Source organism: Phodopus roborovskii, unplaced genomic scaffold (assembly GCF_943737965.1).
Source record: "Phodopus roborovskii unplaced genomic scaffold, PHOROB, whole genome shotgun sequence".
In the NCBI taxonomy this organism is placed as follows: Eukaryota; Metazoa; Chordata; class Mammalia; order Rodentia; family Cricetidae; genus Phodopus; species Phodopus roborovskii.
In genome coordinates, this window is record NW_026126433.1 from 5,812,734 (window position 1) to 5,838,285 (window position 25,552).

The 25,552-nt window shown below is 40.1% G+C and overlaps 1 protein-coding gene across 2 annotated transcripts in view; it reads right to left on the minus strand.

Moving 5' to 3' along the window:
- Positions 1-751: 751 nt before the first annotated feature.
- The window catches only part of Mfn1 (mitofusin 1), a 39,740-nt gene continuing 14,939 nt past the window's right edge, over positions 752-25,552 (minus strand). The window contains exons 7-18 of one of the 2 annotated variants that reach the window (XM_051185835.1): positions 24,229-24,336; positions 20,499-20,652; positions 19,195-19,262; positions 14,090-14,211; positions 12,365-12,491; positions 12,017-12,121; positions 11,588-11,690; positions 11,156-11,385; positions 7,962-8,114; positions 6,535-6,731; positions 3,384-3,518; positions 752-1,376 (exon numbers count right to left, since the gene is read on the minus strand). In XM_051185835.1, the coding sequence (XP_051041792.1) occupies positions 1,298-1,376; positions 3,384-3,518; positions 6,535-6,731; positions 7,962-8,114; positions 11,156-11,385; positions 11,588-11,690; positions 12,017-12,121; positions 12,365-12,491; positions 14,090-14,211; positions 19,195-19,262; positions 20,499-20,652; positions 24,229-24,336 (1,581 nt within the window). In that variant the 3' untranslated portion in view covers positions 752-1,297. The remainder of the gene's footprint in view (positions 1,377-3,383; positions 3,519-6,534; positions 6,732-7,961; positions 8,115-11,155; positions 11,386-11,587; positions 11,691-12,016; positions 12,122-12,364; positions 12,492-14,089; positions 14,212-19,194; positions 19,263-20,498; positions 20,653-24,228; positions 24,337-25,552) is intronic. The other variant, XM_051185836.1, reaches the window with a different exon arrangement.

A 25,552-nucleotide genomic window follows, 5' to 3' on the forward strand; every position in this document is an offset into this window, starting at 1 on the left:
TAACTTAGGTTAGCAGACCTCAATTTCAGATAGTAGTTTTTCACCTAATTCCACATGGTTGACTGTACCATTTGAGAGGGAGGAGGTGAAAAATCAGCAATAATAGCAAAAGGTAGTCACGCATGTTTAAATTTGAATATTGAGCCCAAAATCCAATTTGACTAAAACGTAAGTCTGAAACCTTTATATGGTCTAAATAATGGTATATAAAATACTGTAACATTCTTCAAATATCTTAAAAATAAAAGGTATATCTAGGGCCAGGTACGGTGGTGCGTGCCTTTAATCCTATCACTCAGGAGCCAGAGGTGGGTGGATCAGTGGAGTGCAGTGACATCCAGGAAATACTCACAGGTTAGCACTTTACCTTTCAGAGTCAGGTCAGAGACACAATTCTGCCTTGCCATTTAAAAGTGTTCTCATACACACTGTCAATCAGGCTTTAATAGAGAGGCACACATAATACCGTTCACTAACACAGAGTGATAATTTTTAGTGGAGCCTAAGGAAACTCATGTAATTAAACTCAGAGCTTCCAATGTGTGAGAGAGATTCTTAAGGATACATCTGTCATAGTCCTGTCTCCACTGTCATGTCAGCACATACCATATACACCTCCTGTGTCCCCCTCTGGCCATCCCTGCAGACCTTCCACCTCACATTTAGGCAGAAAAACTCACCTTGCTGAACTCAAGGCTGCAAATGTTTCTAAAGAGACAGACACTTCATGCATGACTCTTAATGACAGGCCTTTCTACTATTTCACATCCATTTTAATGGGAATAAAAGAAAGGGTAAAAACCGTGTTTAGTAGTGGTTACATCTTTGCTGTGAGGGCAAAGTGACTGTAGAACACCCAGGAGCAGCCCACGCTCCCTTGTTTGAACAAATCAGCTTATAAACAAATTCAATATTCCCATTAAAGAAGGCATCAAGAACTAGTGAAGGAAGATGAAAAGATCTCTAACTCCTGGATGCCAGGAAGCAGTTACTCAGAATCAAAGACCAAAGCCCTGGTTAAGAGCTGCAGGACCCACCCTCAGGTGTTACACAGTGGGTTCCAGTGTTTCTAAAGAAATCCATCATTCAATCCAAACAGTTCAGTCTTTACTCCAAACTACAGCTAATGACGCATCGCCTCACTTCAAAAAGTGCGAACCCCCTTGAGACAGGTCATTACCACAGTCGGCAAGGCATCGATATTCAAAGTTAGTAATTCATACTGAGGTCATTTCATAAAACTAGTCTTCCAAGTCCGCTTCCTTCTACAATGTGATCGCCACAGCAGCCTTTGTTGTTAGGATTCTTCATTGCTTGAGGGTAGAAACTGCTTTGAAAAGTTCTCCAGCTCACTTTCAAGTTGAACAGCTTTATTTCTAATTAAAACACAATGAATAAAACACCAACCTAATTATCCTAACAGTCAATGATAAAAATCATTCTATCCAAGCTTAGAAACAGTCCCTCTAAGAAGCTGTGGCCATCCTTACTGAAACTCATATATGACTGTTAACCATGTGTGTTCCTGTCACGCTCACAGTGAACACCTCAGGTTTAGAGCAGTGATACTAGAGAATGGTGGACTTCAGCTGGGCATTGGTGGTGCACACTTTTAGTCCCAGCATTTGGGAGGCAGAGGCAGGTGGATCTCTGTGAGTTCGAGGACAGCCTGGTCTACAGAGCTAGTTCCAGGACAGGCTCCAAAGCTACACAGAGAAACCCAGTCTCGAAAAACCAAAAAGAATGGCAAACTTCAATATCAAAACAGCCTAATAGCTTAAATGGCAGTTACATCTAAAGTCACGATCATAACTATAAAGTGTAAAATACTGAATGACTCATACTCCACACGCAAAGAAGCTGGCAAAGAGCACATTAGAATCATACTTGGTATCAATTGCCTATGGGAGAAAGCCCTGACTGAATTACCAGCCACAGATCTATGCAGCACATTCTCATACCATGTAGGTAGGGCACGTACTCACGGAGAAGAGACTATTTGGAGAGAAGGGAGTTGTTCTGTCGTTTGTGAAAACATGACTAAGGTCACAGAAGTGAAATGTATATATGCCAGTAAATATATTTCTTCAGGTAACACTCCTGAAACACTGGACAGGATAGCTGAGCCTAAGTTGGTAATTGTGATTCCAACCAGCCATGCCTTGCTAGGCTAGAAACTGGCTTGGCATGTGAACACACAGGCAATGCAAACAGTAGAATTCATGGAAACTAACACCTGAGTACTGCACTGCACTGCACCCTTGCAAAGGCTCTATGACTAACAATGAGCAGTGTGTTGGCACAACATGTTTATTTGACTAATTACATATGCCCCCAAAACTCAGGCCATGAGACAGTCCTCCAGTCTGCAGAACCTGGACACAAAGCTGCTCTTTGATGTAGAGCTATGTATTTGTAGTGCAAGCCCACAGTCAGTGGCGTTGCTCAGACAATGCCTAACACTACTCCAAGTCATGCTGGCAAGCAGCTCGTGATTAAGGAAGTAAGAATAACAACTGCTAAGTTAGACCTGATGGTGACACTTCCACTCCTATCTCCTAAGGACCCATAATAAATCCTAACAATGCAGAAGTCCAATTTATCAGGATACCTGTATATTAACTGGTTCAAACCCAAGTCTCCTCAGACCTCAGAAAGAACAGGTTATGTTTTGGGATGTTGTTTGTTTGGTTTGGGTACTATTGTTTTTTGTTTTTTAAAGTAAGGCCTCATGGCTCAAGCTGATCTTGAACTTGCCATGTACCTGAGGATAACTTTAATCTATCCCTGTGTGCTAGGCACACAGGTTTTTTGTCACAGTGCCCAACTGTCATTTTAAATTATTGAACTGTTCTAAAAGAGAATTATACTAGCCTAACATAAAGTAGAAGCCCTTTAAATTCCTTTTAATTCAGATGAACTCTCCTGTTGCAACTGGCTTTCATTGAAATCCCAAAGCATAAGGAAATAAATATGGACAGCCAATGTCTTTTAGATTTATTTTTATTTTATGTGTGTTTTGCCTACATGTATATATATGCACCACTTGCATGCCTGATGCTGAAAGAAGCCAAAGAGGGCTTGGAATCTCTTGGAACTAGAGTTACAGGTAGCTTCTAGGTATCCCTTGCTATATACAGTTTCCAGTTTTATGAAGTCCACATGGGTGCTGGGAACCAACCCTGAGTAGGGTTCTCTACAAAAGCAACAAGTGCTCTTGCTGAGCCATTTCTCCAGCCCCAAATATGGAAACTCTTAATTTAAAGCAACAAAGAAAGTTAATTAAAAAGTTCTATTACAAAAGCTTTAGTGACTTCATTTAATTGCATTTTGGATGTGTGATGAAATTAGATATTCATGTTATTGAGAGGGAAAAAGTTTACCTTAAGAGTTTCGAGTTGTTTTGTATTTTCTCCAGCTGATCTATTTCTTTGGATAATCTAGTAATTTCTTCTTCCAGATTTTTCTGAGTTACATCAACTTGTTGGCAAAGTCGAGCAAAAGTGGTAGCCATTTCTCTAAAAGAAAAAAAATATTAAAAAAAAACTTGTCATTTGTTTTATGAAACAGGATTTCCTTAGAAAGTCCTAGCTGGCCTTGAACTCAGAGATCTACCTGCCTCTGTCTTTGGAGTGCTGGGACTAAAGGTGTGCACCACTATGCATAGCTAAAGAAGAAAACTATTTTAATAACAGTTAAGCCAGTAGGCCAGCATGGTACTTGTCAACCTAGTGTAACTTAAGGCTCCTTTACTTTGCCTCAAGATAACATGCTCGGAAGATTGGGCTACTGCTTCCAAGGGGTTATGAAAACAAAGGAGACAAAATGCCAAAAGTGCTATAAAGCCTACAGCCCACAACAATAACTCACTCACCAAGGTATCTCCAGTAGTGTTGTATACTGTCTAATTGGATTAAAGGACTGCTCACTGGAAGGCTAGTACTGTAAACCTAGCCAACTCCTAGTGGCTATAAAAGTCAAGGACTCTAGAAGACTAGAAGAGAATACTGCTTTCCCAAACTAGTATAATTTCTAACTATTCTTAAAACGTACCCTTACATCCACAGGCAAGTGCTGCTCTCAGACTCCCATCAGGGAAACTGCAACAGATGGAGACTACTCCTATTACAATTCCTATTTCAGGGTGTCTGCCCTGAATGATATAGCTAGAATGCAACCTCCAAAATTATGGCTCAGGGTGTCCCGCTACAGAGGAGGCCACAGGCCCCTGACATCTGCTGCCAAGATAGGACATGGAAGCTACACCCATCAAATTTCAACAGCTGGATCACCCAAACAAGACATGCTTAGTGAGAGTAACTAGATGACACAGCAATGCAGATGGGCAAAACACACAGGGCCTCATCCCTACATCAAGAGCTACAGGCAATTAATGGCTGTCAGGAGGGGAAAGAGATCATGTAGTTAGCCCTAAAAACATACATAAGAATACTAAAACATACAAACAATACTAGAAGGGCTCAGGAAGGGGCGTGTGTGTAAAACAATAATTGGCGAAAGATTTCATGAACCTGGGGGACATGGGAGGAGTTGGAGGAGTGAGGAAGGGTGAAAATGATATGAATACAGTATGCACATGGGAAATTCTCAAGAAAACAACAGAATACACACACCCAGGAGACAACAACTCAGGAGATGGGGATTTCCAGACAGGGTGTCTCTGTATTGCTTTGGAGCCTGTCCTGGAACTATCTCTTTTAGACCAGGCTGGCCTTGAACTCACAGCAATCCACCTGCTTCTGCCTACTGGGACTAAAGGCATGTGCCACCAACACCCTGTCAGAAGCATAATGTACTTACTGTTCTCTGATCAATAAAAACAAAAACTGTTAAGCACCCCCCGGGGGGGGGAACCTTTTGTGAGTTAAATCACTGAGAAATATGGTATTACCAGAAGCAAAGGTCACATCCAGTCTGAGTGCTAAGGACAGTGACTCTGAAGAACAGTGTTAGTATTTTACCCAGGAGTATGTCTATTCAGTGTGCACCTCAGACATAATTATCTAACACATACACTATCATCCATCTCCTGGCCTGTTTAAATTGACTTGTCTTTATCCTACCAAATCCCACTATGACACATGAAGCATTTTTCATTCTGTTAACATCTGATCCTCTGGGGCTATTTATCTGTCTCAAATACATTAAATATAGAACACTGTACCTTGGTTTAAAGGGAATTCAATACATTTTTGCTAATATTTAATTGTTATAAGAGCAGAAACTGGGTTTGGAGAGGGCTCTGTGGTTAAGAATAACTGTTGCTCTTGAAGAGGACCTGGGTTTGGTTCCTGGCACCCACATGGTGGCTCACAACTATCTGTGACTCCAGTTCCAGGGAATCTAATGCTCTCTTCTGACCTCCAAGGACATTAGGCACAAATGTGGTACATAGACGTATGTTGGAACATGGTCCATTAATGGAATTGTGTGAGAAACTGTTCTTGGGATATATTTTTGTGCCCATCCCAGGAGTAGCAGACAGGAGGGAGTTTACTTCAGATGATTCATCACAACCAGCTATTATTTGTTTCTGCTGCATGCAGCTTGCCCTTGTGATTGTGCACCTTACCTATGTGACTCTTCTTAACCTTCAACTATAAACTGTCTATACTTGGATTAAACCCAACTACTGCATAAGACTTAGGTTTGACCCCTTTATTGGTTCCATTCTTCCAGTTCCCATTCTCTTTAGACCAGTAAACAGACATATATGCTAGCATAACACTCAAACCCATAAAATAAACCCAAAAACAAAGTATTTTTCAATGACAGGTATGATAGCATTTTCCTTTAATCCCAGCACTCAGGAAGCAGAGGCAGGAGGATCTCTGTGAGTTTAAGGCCAGCCTGGTCTACAGAGTGAATTCAAGATCAGCCAGAGCTACATCATGAAATCTTACTCAACTTAGGAAGGAGGGAGGGAAGTCAGGAGGGAGGGAGGAAAGACGGGAGGGAGGGAGGGAGGGGAGAAGAAGGAAGGAAGGAAGGAAGGAAGGAAGGAAGGAACGAAGGAAGGAAGGGAAACTGGGTAGACCCAGACCTACAAGAAAATTCTCTTGAAATCTAAAAACCAATACTGTTACTACACACTTCAAGTGTGTACTTTGATAGTAAAAAGCATATTTTACTCATCATAAATCATAAAGTGGACTCATGGGGCTTAGGCAGAAGGACAGCCATGAGTTAAGAGGCCAGCCTAGGTTTCAATGAGACCCTGTCTTAACAAAACAAAAACAAATATCAGAAGTCTGTCCAATTGAGCCCAATTAATAAATGCTAAGAATTCAATTTTCATAATGGAAGGAACCACAAGCATCCTAATAGGCTCATAACTTAGAACAGGTCTACTAAAGAACTATTTGTTAAATGTCCTCATCAACTTCCAAATGTTCGAACCTAATCTACTAGAGAATGGGGAGAGGAGAGCTGAAAAGTGGCAGCAGAGGCGAGCTCAGGGACTGTACACGTATGTGTTCATGGAATCTATGTATGCTGCACCTTCCTACTTACTGCTGTACTTGGTAGCTGCAGTTTGCACTTGTGAAGCTCACAATCATCTGCAGTTTTTCAGTTGCATAGTTCACAAACTGTTGCTTAAATGCTCTTTCTTTAGCACGGGTGGTCCAGGTCAGCCTTTCATAAAGATACAAAGCTCCATACAAACTTAGGGACACAGAGATGAGTTTCCAGCCCAATGTTTTCCAGATCTGCAAGATAAAGTCACAGCTCACCGTGAGACAGAAACCCATTGGGGGGGGGGGGACACCTGACTTCTGATTCATCTTCTAAAAATGTGTATGCCTTCCTCATAAAGAAATCTGATAGGAAAAAAATATAAATATCAGGATGGATTTCACAGCTTGCCACAACTTGATATGCTGAATCAAGCTACTTCTTCCTCTTTATAAAGATTTTATTTTTATTTTTCATGTGTATGAGTATTCTGCCTGCATGCATGAATGTGTGCCAGGTGTGTGTGTAATGCCCGGAGGCCAGGGGATGGCATCAGAACCCCTAACTTTGAAATTACAAATGGTTGAGCTACCATAGGTGCTGGGAACGAAACAGGGGTTCTCTGGAAGTGTAGCACATCTTAACCATCTCTCCAGACCCAACTTGATATTATCCCCATCCCCAAAAAACCACAAGTAAAGTAAGTTATTTTAGGTTGAATGTTCAAACATTACAACAGCACATACATGCTGTAACAAACAAAAAAAACTAAACACAACTTACTAATAATCTTTAATACTTAAGACAGCTCCAATTGATATTCAGAGACAGTCAAACAGGACATTTTGTTTGGTGTCAAATCCAGCCCACAAAAGAAAGGTAACCTATTCACCAATTTGGATCATGACCCTATCTATCCCCACTTGTTCTTTCTTGTTATGCCAATATAAAAATAACACTTATTTGTGTGCTGTGGTGAGAAAATAGGCCATTTTATTATTAAAAGCCAGATAAGGCTAGGAATGAGTGGTATAGTGCCTACTTCACATGTGCAAGACTCTAGGCACTGCCCTAAGGAAAACAAAGAAACAGTAAACAGAAACCAAGTGAGTAGCTGGTAGGACTGCCATCCTAAAATTACAGGTAGGGGGGTAAGGGTATATATGTGTGTGGGGGGGTGCGGGAATGCATGTGAGTGTATTTAAAGTAAGTCACACCTGTAAAATTTTAGTCATTACTTTTCATTGTTGTAGTTTTTGAAGACAGGGTTTCTCTGTGTAGCTCTGGCTGTCCGGGAACTCACTCTGTAAATCAGGCGGGCCTTAAATTCATCTGCTTCTGCCTCTGCCTCCTGGATGCTAGGATTAAAGGCATGTGCCACCAACTGCCCAGGTCTTAGTCAGTACTTATAACCTACTAATTTTCAGATGCTTGATATTTCCTGAGAATATGTTGATAACTGTATTAAAAGTACTGTTTCTTACCACACCCCCAACAACAATGATGCCCATGGAGGTTCGAGAAGTGAGGGATGCCAATCCTGTGACCAAGGTGATCATAAGCTCTTCCTGGGCTGCATTATCCGATGCTGCTGGATTAGGAGGAGCAGTAGGAGTTGAAGCTAGAGATCTAGGGAGCTGATGAATTTAGGAGAAAAAACAAGTTACATAGTTATAAGGTTGTTTCTTTTCAAAAATTAAAGCAAATTATAGGGGGAAAGATTCCAAATAATGAGCAGAACACAAATACATTAAGAAAATACAGTAAATGTTCTTTTTTGGGGGTGGTATGGTGGTGGAGTGGTTGTGATTGCATCTGACATAATTGTGTAGGCTAACATGAAGCTCAAACTCAAAATCTTCCAGCCTCAGCTACCAGACTGCTGAGATTACCAATGAGTACCTTCACATGTGATGTGAACTAATGATCTAAAGAGCAATAAATTTAATAGTATATCAATAGAAATTAAAACTTTGTTGGGATTTTGTTTTGTTTTTCTAGACAGGGAAGGTTTCTCTGTATAGCATTGGAGCCTGTCCTGAAATTCATTCTGTAGACCAGGCCAGCCTCAAACTCAGGGTTCCATCTGCCTCTGCCTCCTGAGTGCTGGGATTAAAGGTGTGCACCACCACTTCCTAGCTAAAACTATTGCTTTTTAGATTAACTTTTCTGATTGTTAGCTGTGTGTGTGTGTGTGTGTGTGTGTGTGTGTGTGTGTGTGTATGCGCAGTGTACCCCAAGGATAGAGGTGTTGGATATCCTGGAAGTTATACCTAAATGTGGGTGCTGAGAACTGTGAAAAAGCAGTAAGCACTCTTAACAACTTAGCCAAATCTCCAGCTAATTCCATCTCCCAGAATTATGTTTTTTTTTAAAAGAGTTCCAAGATATAGCATAATAGTAAGACTGTGTGCTTAGCACATGCAATGCCCCAGCTCAAATTTCTAGCATTAAAAACACAACACATTAAATGAAAACAAGCAAAAAGAACCAGTTAAGTTAAACTTGAAAATTAACCCTGAGACCAGTGAGATGACTGAGTAGCTAACGTGCTTTTAGCCAAGCCTGACTGAGTTTGATCCTTAGAACCCACACAGTGGAGAGAGAACCAAGTTACCCTCTGACCGCCACATCATTGTATCTGATCCTCTCCAAGACACTCAATAACTCAATAAACTTTGATAAAGCATTCTGAAAATAAAAGCCATTCATTTCAGGGTGCTGATTCATACCTACATTTCTAGAATTCCAGAGTTTAGCAGGATGACTGCCATAGCAAAGCCACTCTGGCCTGCACAGGCCAACCTGGAAACTTTGTCAAAAAGCAAAACAAAACAAAAAACCTACCATCATAACAAAACCAATCTTTTGAATTTCAAAACACAAAGAATGAAGGATAAGCCACATATTTAAAAATATATATTAGGATATCACATATCTGTAAAGTAAATTTACATGTAGAAGCAGAAAGAATCCCTAAAACTTAAAAGTGACCAACTAGTACAAGTAAAACACCAATAAAAATATTGCTCAAAAGAGGATTATACCTGGCCAGTGGTAGCCCACGCTTTTAATCCCAGGACCTGGGAGGCAGAGGCAGGCGGATTTCAGGGTTCAAAGCCAGCCTGGGTTATAGAGTGAGTTACAGGACAGCCAGGGCTACACAGACAAACCCTGCCTCAACTCCCCCCAACAAAGAAAAACACAAAAGGCTTGTTTAATAGGCATATGGAAAGGTGTTCAAAATCAGTCATTAAGGAGATGTAAATCAAACCCACGATAAGGTATCAGATCACACTCATGAGGATAAGACAGATAATAACAAGTGTACAAAGTACACCTAGAAAACTAGAGCTTTCCTAGTGCTGGCTGGTAGGATGAAAACGATATGACCACTTTGGAAAATAATTTGGCAAATCTGCAGAAAAATAGACAGAAATGCCAGGTGTGATGCTCACCTGTAGTCCCAATGCTCAAAAGGCTGAGAGAGGAGGTTCATGAAGTCTGAGGTCAGCCAGGGCTACGAAGTAGGACCTTGTCTAAATACCTAAAATAGCAGGGCATGGTGGCACACACCTGTACTTCCAGAACTTGGAAGGCAAAGGCAAGAAGGTGATACATTCAGGGTCATTCCCCACCCATCCAGACATACTGGCCAAACAGAATGGGGGGAAGAAGGGAGGAAAGGAAGGGGAGGGAGTGAGGGAGCAAGAAAGGGAAGGAGGAGGAAGAAAGGAAAAGAGAACTCTAATAAAAGCTCCCCTCAAGTTACTATATGGCCTACCATTTCCTCCTGAAGTACACATCGACATGAGGGCACACGCGCACAGAATTTTCAGAATAAGTAACTATTAAGCACTATTCACAATAGCTGTTATAAGACCAAAACTGATGTCCAACAGCAAGGAATATATTAAGAAAATGTAGTTTTTGTAAGTTCGAGGGCAGCCTGGTCTACAAAGTGAGTTCCAGGACAGCCTCCAAAGCAATAGAGAAGCAAAACAAAGAGAAAAAAAGAAAAAGAAAAAAAAAGAGAAAAAAATGTAGTTTTATATGTAGGCCACATATAAGAAGCCTTTATTGAAGATTTGATGTTCCATCTCAAGAACATTTAAAGTTTCTAATAAAGGATTACACCCCACAAAAATAAAGAGGAAATGTAGTTTATACATGCAATGGAATTCTTTAATCATAAAGAATGATGTTAGGTTGTCAATTGCAGGAAAATGGTAAAACTAGAGAGAACTGCATTACATGAATAAACCATATGAAAAAGACAAGTACTGGGTGCCTTTTCTCATTTGTTGGCCCTGGACACGACAGGTACATGCATCATGTGTATCCTGGGGATATGCAAGGAGAAGAATTGTTAGGAACAAAGGGAACTAAATAATTGGAGGGGCAGAATGTGAGAACAGAGTGGTCAGTAGAGTACTGGGGGAGGCAAATAGGAGGCCCTGGAACCTTTGAATGAAACATACACACGTAAACAAATAACTAAACAGAAAAGTTTCAAAACTGAATGCATAACCATTTACAGCATTCATAGTATTAATCGGCAAACAAAACCCGACTCAGAAGATAGACATGAGCTCATAAATAGGCAGGTTTGAGTAAGCCAGTTTATTAGAAAAATCTGCATGAGCAGTGTAAGAGTGCCAACGATTAAGACACATACCTGAAAGACCGGCTCGGAGAGCCCAAGCAGCACTCTCTGTGCATTTGAGGAGCCCAGAAATCGATGCACAAGGGAAGACCAGCCCAGGGAAAATCTAAACACAATGTCCTCTTGAAAATCAGAACACAACTTGTGGCAATTTAGATCATAGCTGAGATCAAACTTTTTGCAAGGGATTAGTGTATGAAGTTGAGTCTGTATACCAGCTGGGAGTAATGGCTTCAAGTTTTCTGGAAAAAAGATTACATTTATTTTAACAAACACAGCACATATGTATTTTTGTTTGTCTGTTTGTTTTTTTTACCTTCCAGGCAATGTAACTAAATGAAAACAGCCTTTTATGAAAAAGTGGGGAGAAAGGCAGAGGGAGGGGAAAGAGGGATGGAGGGAGGGAAAGCAGGTTACATATGGCCCCATAGACATGAATGTTACCAATAATTTCTTGTTGAGACTGAAGCATGGAGGCATTGACTTCATTGGTGCACCGGTCAGCCAGATTTCTTCCCATACCATCTTCTATGTGCTTATTTAATTCCTGTCAATAGTGATTGTAAATGTCCATGTTAATTCTTTCATTACAAAGTAGGTAATATTATACAGACTATTGAAATGCTCTTATTTTGGGTGGGTACTGGCAATTGAACCTAGAGTTTCACAGTTGCTAAGCACATGCTTGACCACTGCACTCTCTGAAGTTTTACATGTGAGTCAGTTTGTATTTATTACAAGAGCATGGGAGCTCTCATCATCTGTACAGTGTCTGACAAGAATGCAGTGGAATGGTAGAGCCACTAAACATATGAATAGAGTATAGAGCAGGAAAGCAGCCTCAGAACAAATGGTTCAACAACTTGAACTTACACTCTTATACACTTTCAGTACACTGGGGGTAGGATGAAACTCAGAACAAAACTCATCAACCAAAACAGACAGTCGACAAATTTCATCTGTCATTGCACAAGAAACCTGAAAACATTAAAAAAAAAAAAAAAAAAAAACTCAGAGTTAAAAATTAAAGTAATTCATAGCCAGCCAGGGCTGCAAAACAAGACATCCCTTAAATAAACAAACAAGAAAAACTAAAATAGATTACCAACTGCTCAGAATATCAAATGGAGGAACATATATTCATTTACGGTGAGAAGCAGACAGCATTTAATACTAACACATACAGCTGCTTCCAAAAACTGTGACCAGAGCTGCTGTTACCTTATTTGCCACCTCCTCCGTGACTTCCTTGATTTTCTTCTTAACATCCAATGTTAAGAGGTTCATCTGGTTTCGAATAAAGTCCAGTCTATCAATCTGGTCTTCCCTCTCTTCCATTGAATAAACCCTATTTTATTATGAAGAGTGATCAATATTTGGGGCATGTTAAAAGTCCTAAGGTAATTAATTAATTAGGCAAGGCCATACATTTAAATATCTGGAACCATTAATTAACATGACACAAGAAAAATATCTTGTATTCAAAAGTCTGAAAGGACTACAATTGCATTTCACTTGGCAAGTCCTTCATTGTAGCTGGCTTAATATAAATGACCTTTACTCTCCCAAGTTAGCTGCATCCTAAAAAAAAAAAAACAGTAAGGAGTCTAAGTCTCCACATGAGCAATTAAACAAGAACTCAACAGCGATTCAGTTAATAAACAAGAGAAACAAACAGTACAGTGTGAGGCCAAAAGCTCCTTCTGTTATCAAGGCACTTTATAAATGAGTAAGCATACAAGAGACAGTGTGGCCCATAAAGCCCTAATATTCACTGTTGGATTCCCTGCAGAAGGGGCCCCTGGATGACAGGAAAACTAGGACTTAAGAGCTTTTAAAGAAAATCAGCAGCATCAATTTCTAGGACACTGTCCTCAAATCACATTTTTGTGCCATTGTTTGGTTCAATGTAATGTTTTAAAAGAGGGAAGTCGATTAGACTATATTTATTTATTATCTGGAGTGCATCACAGGGAGCAGTCAAGCTGGAGTGGGCTTCAGCAGCAACACATTCAGCACACAGACTGTGCAGAGACACTGCCAGGGCTGAGACTGGCTCAGGTGTACCACCTTGGCTGCCACCATTTATAAGTGTTGCTGAATAAACATCACACCCAAGAAACAGGCAGAGATATTACAGACTGGGGTGGGGTCTTCTTAGTAAAAATACCTAATTTCAAAACTTCAGTTTTAAGGGCTGGGGCAGAAGCCAGTGACAGAGGGCTTGTAAACAAGCCCCTGACCTTCAGTTTTAGCCAGACTTAATGGACGAAGCTTGTAATCCCTGTGTTTGGGAGGGTGAGGCATGAGGAGTGCCATGAGTTTTAGACTAGACCATCTCCATTTTTACTTCACCTTTGATGCTTTCTACACTTCCTTGAACCAAGTTAAGCTTGCTAAGGTTCATTAGGCCTTGATATCATTATATTTATCATACCCAACAACACTTAGCTCTTTGTTCCCAAGTGTGTCAAGTTTTATACTCCCCCCCCCAAAGACATGTAGCCTAAGATGGCCTCATCCCAAGCTCTTCCCACTTCAGTCTCCCCAGGGCTGGGATTACAGATATGTGCCACATCTGGAGAAGCTGTACTGCTTCAGTAACTTCACATGCTATTTCAAGTTTACATAAGAAGGGCTGTGAAATAAGTGTAAACAGCATCACCTGGTTTGAAATTCTTCATATGATTCTGCTTGAAGATCCATCTTCCTCTCCCATGAAGCTACTCAACATTTTAAAGTCACAATTCATACTCAGCCACCCAGGGAAGGTCACAAAATTAATAAATCATCTTCAAATATTCATTTAAAAAATACAAACATAACACACACACACAAGGAGGCACCAGTAAAATCATAAAACTGGTCTTAGTACCATTTGAAACCTCAGCCCTAAAGATCTGATACAATGAAAGTAACATTTGGGCCATAATAAAGGGTGCCTACCTCTTCTCTGCTGCCGCCACGTTTACTGAGTCCAGTATGTTTTTCACAGTGTCTAGTATCTGTTTAGCTCTGATAGTGTGCTGTTCAAACTTTGTTTTCACTGCTGACTGCGAGATACACTCCTGCGAGGGGCCCAAGCCATAACACATTACTGCAATTCCATCCAAACACTTTCAGGAATTCAAACACAAAAACTTGCTGAGTGTAACTTAAGCCAAAGCCAAAAGAAAAGATGGGACTAAAGGAAATGGCATGATGAAACACAACTTAAAACTACAAAAATTTAAAAAGTAAGCAAACTGAAGGAATAAATCAAAAGTAACAGCAAGTTTATATTTTTGTGTATCCTCTCACAGTAATGTGCAGTGGGCTGACTACAGAATAATTACAACAACAAAAAAAGAAACTAACAAATGGCACTCTTCTCAGGGTCACAGATGGTCCCAGGAGAACTACCTACCTGACTTCATCCATTTACCTTGTCTTAACTATGTTTGTAATATATAACCAAATAAAGTCTGAGTTAGAATTCTTCCTGGTATTGTTTTTAGAATTCTTATTTTAAGATGACTTATATAACATGAGGATTAGCCTATGAGCAGTTAAAATCATCATTAACCATGTAAATATTTTTAAATATATATAGAAAACCACTTGCAGCTATCTCAAAGACCATGAGGCTGTAGCACAGTGTCAGGTCTGGAGGACACTCAGCTTGACTATCTCCCCTTCAAGGCAGCTGTAGCTTAAATCTGCTAGCGTCTCCTAACAAGCCAACCCCTCCCTTCTCGTCCCCCCCTTCTGAGAGAGAGAGAGAGAGAGAGAGAGAGAGAGAGAGAGAGAGAGAGAGAGAGAGAGAGAGAGAGAGAGATTGAAGTAGGTTTCACTCTCTAACTGATGCTGGCTTCCAAATCAGAACAATCCTCCGGTCTCAGTTTTCCCAAGTGCTATGATTAGGTATTAATCACTATTTTTGATTCTTTGTGTTTGTTTTTAGATACAGAGTTTTAAACACTACCCAGGCTCTAGGAACTCTATAACTCAGGCTGGCCCTAACATGGCAGGCACATGCTACTACATTCAACAGTGTGCTTTGTTTTTCTTAACCAGCATATGTTAGAATGTATCACTTATATTGATAGACATATTTGATGAGTAAAATTTTGTTTCAATTTAACATGTGTAATAAATGTCATACATTTTAAAATGACTTATCATCAAAAGTTAACAACTGACCTCATATAATTTTTACTTCCAAGAAAGTAAAATTTTACTCAAAGCACCTAGTAAAAAAAAAGTCTACGTGGTCTTTGAACAATGCAAGACATGGCATCAGCTGTCAGTAAGCAGAAAATGATTACAGGAAATGTTCTGCCTTTCTATTTCTATTTGGGCCATACAATCCTCCTGTGCTGCTATGAATCCATCACTCTTAAGTGTGTGTGTGTGTGTGTGTGTATGTGTGTACATACGTACATACATACCACACACAAACCAAATTGGAGTAATGACTTCCTGAAGCTTGCTAGTGTTCTGTCATATAGGCAGCTTCCAAGCTTCAATACTCTAGTTGTGTGTTAATACTGGATGTCTGTATGTCCTATGTTCACTGAACGTGCTACTCACAACTTTGTAAGTTTGTCTCTGGAGATTACCTGTGCATTTCACTCAGGAAAAGTCCAACCTTTTGCTGTGTAGCTCTTTCTTCAATATTTTTTTGGAGGTATGGGGGAAATTCCTCTTTTAGGCAGAGGACATGGGGCAATCATTTAGTCAGCACTTGTAAGGACAGTCCACTCCTTCCCCCCATATCAGCTAGCTGTACTTGTTCTCATGATGCACAATCACTCTTCCTAAACTTCTACTACCAACAAGTTTTCAATTCTTGTTCTCTAAGTCTGAAGCAGAGAACCTGAGACCTCCTCTACTAGAACCTACAGTAACTATTACCCAGCTCTGAGCAACTGGCTTATCAGCTACTGATTTTTAAATGATCCCACTCAGCTGTGACTTTATTTTAGTAACTGCCTTACAGATGTGCCAAATCAATCTCCACAAAATTATAACACACGTATAAAAATAATTTTAAGAGAAAAAAAAGTGAAAAGAAATGTTCCTCGATGAAGTCGATCTAGATGTCAGTAATGAAGACCCAGCGCACAGAAGACAGCACAGTGTTAGAGCTGCACTAGACAGAGTGAAGAGGACTCCAGGCTGCCAGGCACTCGAGGCACTGACTCAACATGAGACAGTGAGCAAACACAAAGAAGAGAAGCTTTCCACCAAGGGGATCCCCACTGGGGTTCCAGTCATCTGCAGGCTCTGAAGGAGCACCCCCAGAAAGTCTTTACATACTCCTCAACAAACCCATGTTTGCTTTCCCAAGGGAGCACACAAGTGCATACTTTGCAGAGTTACACTGTCAGCAACTCTGTAACTTTGAAGAGGTGAAAAAACAGACCAAACTGCTACCAATTCCATCTTGTCAGAACAGCCTATAGACTTGCAAATTTAAAAACTGAGAACCAAAATGAAAAGCAGAGTTTTCTGATTTCTTATTAAGAGCTAAAGAAGTCAGCTCATTAATAATATATAATTACAAACCCCCCAAGAATGCTATCTCAGTATGTTTTAAACTGAAAGTGAAAGACAGGATGAACTTATCTTTCCTAGATGTACCATTCTTAGAGATGTGCACATTATGTTTATACATACATGCACACATGCAGTCATATGTTGTTTATACTCTAACAAATAAAGCTTGCCTGAAGATCAGATGGCAGCTAGCTAACAACCATAGGAGTCTGATGGTCTATACAGACAGACAGGAAGTGACATGGCTGGACGGAGAGAGGAAGTGATAAGGCAGCAGGAGACAGGAGCTCAGTCTCTTTTCAGTTGGGAAGTTAGGTAGGTAAGGTAGCTATGGATTTGCTCCTTTGTCTCTCTGATCTCTTAGCATTTCCTGGCTTTTATCATTAAGATCTATTAGGACTAGTGTTGCACACACATTGTTTAAACAAACAGTCTCACTGAACTGTCCAGGATGGCCCTGAAATCATCCTCAGCCTCCCAAGGACCTCAGACTGCAGCCATGTACCCAGCTTTCTTCCTGTACCTTAAATGTCAAACCTGTATGATGTCACTACCAATACCAGGCTTGGCAGTCATACCTGTAGTCTCCAGGACTTGGAAGGCTATGGTGGGAGGACCACAGAGACCCAAGCATTCAAGGCCAGCTTAACATTAAGACCTTGACTCAAAACAAGACACATCAATACTTGTCTTTTTAAAAAGGAGACATTCAAGGACAGCATGGTCTACATAACAAGTTCTAGGCCAGCCAGGGTTTTACACGGGAAACCCTGTCTTGAAAGAAAGGGGGTGGTGGCATTTTCCTAAATAATTACAAATCAATTTTATTTACAATATTTACCACTAGGACAGCACTACTACCTAACATAGCCCAAATTCAAAGTTACTCAGCATTGCATGCTCTTTAACCCATGCACAAGCACTTCTTCCCTCATACACCAACACTATAAAGAATAGGTAAAGGTGAAACACCTGTGCAAAGAAATCCTGCAGTAAGACCATGCAGGTGCAAGTTTAAAAGTAAAACTTTCACTCCAGTTGGTGCTCAAGGCTTGTTTAACTCAGTGTCTGTAGATTAAAAATACTTAGCTACTGCATAAAATGAATCCCATGGCAAAGATAAACTGATTATGATGATGATTTGGGAATGGGAAGATAGTTCAGTAGTTAAGAGCAATTTGATTCCCAGTACCCATGACAGATGATTCACACCACCCTCCAGCTCCAGGGAGACCCCACACCTCTGGCCTCTTTGGACAATGTACTAGCACACCCACTCACCACCAATTAAAAACAAATCTTTAGAAAAACATTAAAAAATGATTTTGATAAAGGCTTTATCTACAATAATCAAAAGCCCACAAAGAAAAAATAAATTAATCTCAATCTAAAGAGAAAATGCACATAAAAGCCATAGAGTTCACACACACGCATACACACACACCAATTTAACAATTCCTCTATCAATAAGGAAACTTAAAAACTAATTTAGGCTGGGTGGTGGTGGTGCACACCTTTATCCCAACACTCGGGAGGCAGGAGCATCTAGCAAGATGGCTTAGCAGGTAAAAGAGCTTGACAGAGAAGCCTGACAACCCAAGTCCATTTCTGTGGACCCTTGTGGAAAAGAAAAACCAATTCTGTAAAGTTGTCCACTGACTGACAGATAAATCAGCACTCCCAGATACCCATCACACACATTGCGAGCATGTGAGAGAATACTAATTAATAATTTTTTTTAAAAAAGGCATGGGGTTGGAGCGCAATAGAAGAACCATTGCCCAGCACAGCACTACAAGCTGTGTGTATGTGTATATGCACATGTACAAATATAAGGATATTCCTTAAGTGATATTTCATACTGTAATTGGGAGCTTTGAAAATACACACATTCCTAGGCTAACCTTAGCTAACTGGAACATCATGTCTGGGAAGATCAGGTACCTGTGTCCAATGGCATCTCAATGTTTTTTCTTCCTCTTCTTCTTTGGCACAACACTCTTTGTAGAAATAAAAAACAGTCCTCATTTTGATTGTGTGTGTGTGTGTGTGTGTGTGTGTCTGTCTGTCTGTCTCTGTATTTCTGGTAGTCCTGGTACTCAGTATATAGATCAGGCTAGCCTTGAACTACCTGCCTCTGCCTCCTGAGTGCTGGGAATAAAGGTGTGCCCCACCACTATCCGGCCACCATCATCTATCCCAACAGTAATTACTGTTTGTCCTTGTTCTATACATATGAACACAAGAAATAACCATTCACTGTACAACATAAACAATACTAGACCACTTTTCCATTTATAAACACATAAACAAAATACATCTTTCTCAATTCTTACAAGTCATCCTTTCTGCAGGGCCTTCATTTCTTCAAGCCTTTCTTGTTTCAACTGCTGTTGTCAGGACTACACTTAATAACAGCAGAGGTTATTGACAAAGATAGACAGTGAAGATTACAGTCACTCTCTGATCAGTGCCATGTGTATATAAGCCAGTAGTAATTAAATTCCTACCTCAAAAGTTTGTTCAAAATTCTGAAACTCTTGTAATCTTGCCTGAAATCCTTCCGCAAGTGCCCCACCTGTAATGCAGATAAAAGGTTTGATTGTATTTTTTGTTTTACTTGTGTGACACATCATCTTGTTAAGCAGCGGCGCTACATTAAACTCGTGGCAGCCCTCCTTTTTCTGCTTCCGAAGATCTTAGGCTGCATTTGGGAGCCTTCATGCTTTACTTGGGCAAATATTTTAAAATCTACTAATAACAATCTCCCCTTACTCATAACACATGTTCCAAGACTCCTCATGGCTGCTGTAAACTCCAGAATATGAAACTCTCTATTATACTACATGTGTTAGTTTGCTTTCTATTGCCATGATGGTTGCTTCCTATTGCTGTGTTAAAGCACCATCATCAAAAATAACTTGGAGTAAACTTAGCTTATTTGTTCCCATCACCGTTCATCGTGAAGTCAAGTCAGGGAAGGAACTCAAGGCAGTAGATGCCAAAGAAGAATGCTGCTGACTGGCTTGCTCAACTGGCTTTCTTAGAGAACCCAGGACCACTGCCTGAGGTGGCCCTGCCCACAGTGCACTGGCCCTCTCTGTCACTAATCAAGAAAATGCACCAAAACACGAGCACAGGCCAATCTGATAGAGATATTGTTTCAATTGAAGTTTCCTCTTACCAAATGATCCTAGCATCTGTCAAATTGACAGAAACCTAACCAGGAAACTATGTTTTATCGTCTACACACACGCAGTTTATGCCCTTTTAATCATAAGTAAGCATTTAGTATGCACTGAAACCCTATCTTTTGAAGTTAGAGATATGATAGTATATTAGCATAAATTTCTTTTTCCATTTTCACAATTTCACAGATTTTCTCTTACTGTAGAATCATAATAAACTTTATTAAATAATCAAGCATTTCAGCTTTTCACCTAAAGGAAGCATTTTGTGACTTCTAGTAGGTGTGACTAAATTGCCTGCATAGCAGGCTCATTCCATTTGGGCCATCCTTCAATATAATAAGGGTTCTACAGCACATCCATGCAGTAACATACCTGCTCATAAGTTGGATGGGTACTGTTTGGAATATACTGACCAAAAGGAAGCCTACTGTTGTCTGGGATGGTAAGAGAGCTCACCACAGTACTCTTGACAATGTGATTTAACATTTACCATATATTACTGTACCACAGGTAAGCACAGGTTACTGAAGACACAGATAGCAAGGAACAAGGTATTTCCAGCATGCTACTATTTAGCTATAATTACATTTGCATTTAAGAAGGAAACTGTAATTACTACATACCACCTTCTGGCATCCCCTGGGCTTTATGCTTTCGGGAGTTGAGAACTTCCTTGGCTGAAACAAAAAAGATCCGATTCCGAGCTTCCAAAGGACTCACAACTTTGAGTTCTTCTACCAAGAAGTGAAGGCATCTTTCCATGTGCTGTCTCCGCACCTGCAAGTAGCACAGGAATTTTAACAATTTAAATAAAATAGAAATAATAATAACAACCTCCAACCATAGGCCTATACTACACTTCAAATGCAGTAACTGTGGTGCTTTCAATTAGAATGCCTGACACAGGCATGGAGATTTCAGTGCTTAGTACTCAGCTGCTGACACTGTTGGGAAAGCTTAGGAGGTTTGGCCTTGCAGACAAAGTGTCAAAGGGGTGGGCTTTGAGAACTTAAGGACACACCCCACTCACAGTTTGTTCTCTCTGCTTCATGCCTGCAGTTCAAGACCTGAACCCTCAGCTTCTGCTCCAGCCACAAAGAGTGCAGCTTGCCTCCCTGCCATGATAAGCCAGAAGCTCCAATAAACTTTCTTCTATAAGCTGTCATGGTTATACTTGTGATTCATATTATACCTATGTTCCTGTGTTCCTATATACCTATAATAATATACCTAATAAATGCAGGAAATGTCAATAAATCAAGTCTGATCCTTGATGGCAGGAAATCTCTACTTAATAATCTTCCTTTTGAATTGAACATCAATTACTCTCCAAACATTATAAAACATCACAAACAAGTATTAACTGCATGGGGAAGTGTAATCAAGTCTATATCAAGGGTATAATAAAAATGTGTATTAATAATAGTGGATAGACATGCAACACCCAAGAAAATGGGTAACATTTTTAGTTTTTACTTATGCTTATTTTCCAAACTGTCTTCTTTGGGGCTGTTAATACCTTTGAAATCTGAAAATAAGAACATAAAATAAAGCTATTGCCTTTATTTTTAAATAAAAACATAATATTATTAAGAACATGGAAACTGAGACTTAGAGAAAGGTTTAACATTTCTCTTTCAAAAGGTCGTAGTTCCAATCTCAACAACCATATCAGGTAGTTCACAACCTCTAGGAACTCTAGCTACAGGGGATCCAATGCTCTCTTCTGGCCTCTGTGGGCACTCATATCCAAGTACACATACCCCACCCAGATATATGTACATAAATATATAGAAAAAGAGCCAGGTGTATTGTCAAAAGCTTGTAGCCTCAGCACTTGGGAGACAGAGGTAAGAAAAGTTCAAGGTGTGTCTTGGGCTACACAGTGAGCTCAGAGACAGCCTGAGATATAAAAACCATGATAGAGGGGGAAAGATCAGGTTTAAGATACAACTGGTGAGTGGTAGAGTACTGCTGTGGGATAATCTTTTGATACACTGTAAAGATGTGTCTCTGCCTAAGGTGCCTTTTGATTTATTAATAGAGCTGAATGGCCAATACCTACACAGGAGAAGATAGAGTTTCTGGGGAGAGAGAGGAACTCTGGGGAAAGGCAGAGACATCAGCGAGAGACTGAAATTGGACATATAGTACAGAGGCGAGGTAACTGAGCCACATAGTGGAACATAGATTAATAAGAAGACGTTAATTTAAGTTATAAGATCTAGTTGGGGAAAAGCCTAAAACCAAGCTTCCATAATTAATAAGTCTCCCTGTCATTATTTGAGAGCTGGCAGCCCAAACAAATGTCCAATATATAGAGAGTACTTATTTTGTATGCACAAAGCCCCAAGTTCAATCAGCAAAAAAACAGCAAACAAACAAAACCCAATAAATCTTAAAAAAAAAAAATGAAAGCTGGGCAGTGGTGCAGCAGGGGCAGGCAGATCTCTGAGTTCAAGGCCAGTCTGGTCTATAGAGTGGGTTCCAAAACAGCAAGGATTAGACAGAGAAACGACGACTCAGGGAAAATAAAGTAAAACAAAACAAACAAATTTCAAAAAGAACAACTGGGGCTGGGATATAGTTCAGTTCATAGAATGCTTGCCTGGCAGACATGAAACCCTGGGCTCAATTCCCTGCACCATTAATAAAGTGGGTATGCCAGTGGTACTTGCAAATAATCACAGCATTCAGGAGCATATGGAAAATGACACCTGAGAGTTCAAGGCCATCGTGGGCTACAGGGGTACACTGTCTCACAACAAAAATAAAACTAAGCTAAAGAAAAATGCTGAAGTAGTGAAACTACTCTGTGAGGATGACCTAATTCTGCAATTCCTAAGGAGTAATGGAAACTGTTTCATCTTTATAAACCACACAACTAAAATCAGAAACAAAGAAAAGAAATAAATGCTATTTATATGCTGTGATGGCTCATATTGATTGGACAGAAGAACCTAGGAGATTAGTGTCCACATCTCTGGGTGTGTCTGTGAGGGTGTTTCTAAGGAAAAGTGCAAGTCAGCAAGGACAGGCCTACACATCTTCTCACCCTTTCTGTTCTGAGCCACCTTGTAGTAAGCTGCTTTCTGAGATTCACACACCACAGACTGGAGCCTTTAAAACCATTAGTCTTAACTATGTTGCTATAACAACAAAAATTGACCTGATCAACACATACATCAAATGCCTTTGCATGTTGCTTTGTTTTTTGAGACAGAATCTTACTATACAGCCCTGGCTAGCCTGGAACTCACTTTTTTGACCATGCTGGCCTCAAACTCAAGAGATCTACCTGCCTGTCTAGAACAGTGGTTCTCCAACTGTGGGTGACCATTCCTTTGGGGTCATATATCAGATATCCTACATATCAGGTATTTACATTTACATTAACATTCATGACAATAGCAATGAAATAATTTTATGATGGGAGGAGGTCACCATAACATAAGAGTTGTAGCATTAAGAAAGTTGAGAACCACTGCTCTAGAGTGTTAGGATCAAAAGACATGCGCCACCACACCCAGCTCTTAAATGCCAGATTCTTTTTAAAGTGAGTGGAGGATACAGCTCAGTTGGTAGAGTGCCTCCCCTAGCTTTGGAGGTCAGGTATGCTCAGTTGTTTTACCTGCATTCTAAGGCAGCTATGTGAAATTTGTGAAAATCTACTGAGTGAAAATTTACTAATGATTCAGGTAGGCATTTTTCTGATACACATTTCAATCTTTAATAAAGTTAAACATAGGGCTAGAGAGATAACTAAGTGGCTGAGACTACATCGGCTCTTCCAGAAAACCCAAGCAGACACATGGCAGCTCACAACTGTCTGTAACTCCAGTTACAGGAAATTCTCCAAGGCACTATTCTAGTCTCCTCTGGCATGGAAGTGGTACATAAACATAAGTGCATAGACATACATGCAGGCAAAACGTGCATAGGGGAAAAAGTGAAACACAAAAAGAAGATTCAAGTTTTGAAAGAAACATAGCTTAGTGTATCAGATACCTATCACAAGCCCCTACAGGTTTTCTAGAAATATATATATATATATATATATATATTTATTTATTTATTTTGGTAATCTTTTCAGACAAAGTGTAGTATGGTTCAGACTGGCCTCAAACTTACTGCACAGCTCACATTGTTTCTGAACTCCTGATCCTTCTTTCTGACTCCACCTCCCAAATCTGGGATTTAAGTATCATGAGGCCCAGCTATATTCATACTATTTTCACAATCACAGAATAATTTCTCATGATGTCCTCTGAGGTCTATTGTTTCCTCAGATAATGATATACACAACTAAAGTTCAAAGGTTTGGGGGGGGGTGGGGGGAGTGAGGGCACTTACATCCTCCATATATTCTGGCTCTGAGGCAGAAGCATCCCAGCGATTATTCAGAATGAAAATGTTTGGCTTGGAGAGCCGCTCATTCACCTTGTGAAAAAAATGTTTCTCCTGAAAAATGTCAAGAACAACACTTTAAAAGATAAGCATTTTCTCTTTACACTTAGAGTTGAAACCCTTTATGTTAAAAGTCTGAATTATTTAAATCAGAGTGAATAGCATCCACTAAGACCTCTATAAGAAGTCACCATGGCATTGTAAATCAAAACAAGCCCAAAGGCAAGGGTTCCTGCTCTTACCAGGTCTCTCTTGAAAGTCAACTAACACTTATCAATCTGTATATATATGACAGAAAGTGACTGACTGATAACCCAGATGTTAAAAGTCGCTTCAAATCATTTTTCAGAGTTAGCTAAGCTGCTGGTTATAGTAGGGGTACATCTTCCATCCAAGACAGAGACAAGCAATTCTCTGTGAGTTCCAGGCCAGCCTGCTCTACACAGTTAGCTCCAGGCAAGCCAGAACTACATAGTGAGACACTGCCTCAAAAATAAGTAAATAAATAAATAGATTTAGCTAAGTAAACTAGCATACTTTATTAACTCTAATACCAGCAAATACTACATAAACTGCTTCTTGGCCTTCTGGCTAAGTTCAAGTGAAGACCATTATATAAACACTGTAAAGTAAGTGTAAATGTCTGTTCACAGCAAGGAGATGCCATAGCTAGTTGAAAATAGGAACAGCTAATAGGAATGGGAACTAATAATAGGCTTAGACATACTGCCAACAGGGTCTCACACAGTTCAGGCTGGTCCTAAACTCATTATATATTGAAGATGACCTTAAATATCTGATTCTCCTGCTCTATATACAAATGTTGAGATTACAGACGTGACTACAGCCAGTTTAACTGGTATTTCTAAAAAAGGAAAAGTTCAGAAGCGGACAAACTGTTAAGTCAAAAGCAGCATCAACAGGACTGGGGGTATGGCTCAGAGACAGGGCTTGCCTAATATATGCACAGCCCTGAGTCTCATTGCTAGCATCGAAAAACAAATGAGTATAGCCTAAACACAGGCACCAAAGTCAAGACTGAGGCTGAGAAATCTGCTCATCGGTGGGGAGTAGAGGAAGCCCTGAAGAATGAAGTCCTCAGTGAATGTATACTGTTCAACATGGGCCTCGGACACACAGGAAAAAGGAAAAGACTCGTCCAAGGTAGGCTCAGGAAAATGGCAAAGCCTTCCTATAGTCCACACTAGGATGCTGATAGTGTGTGCAGAAATGTCCACACTAGCTTTCTTCCTCCAGATATTTACAACCT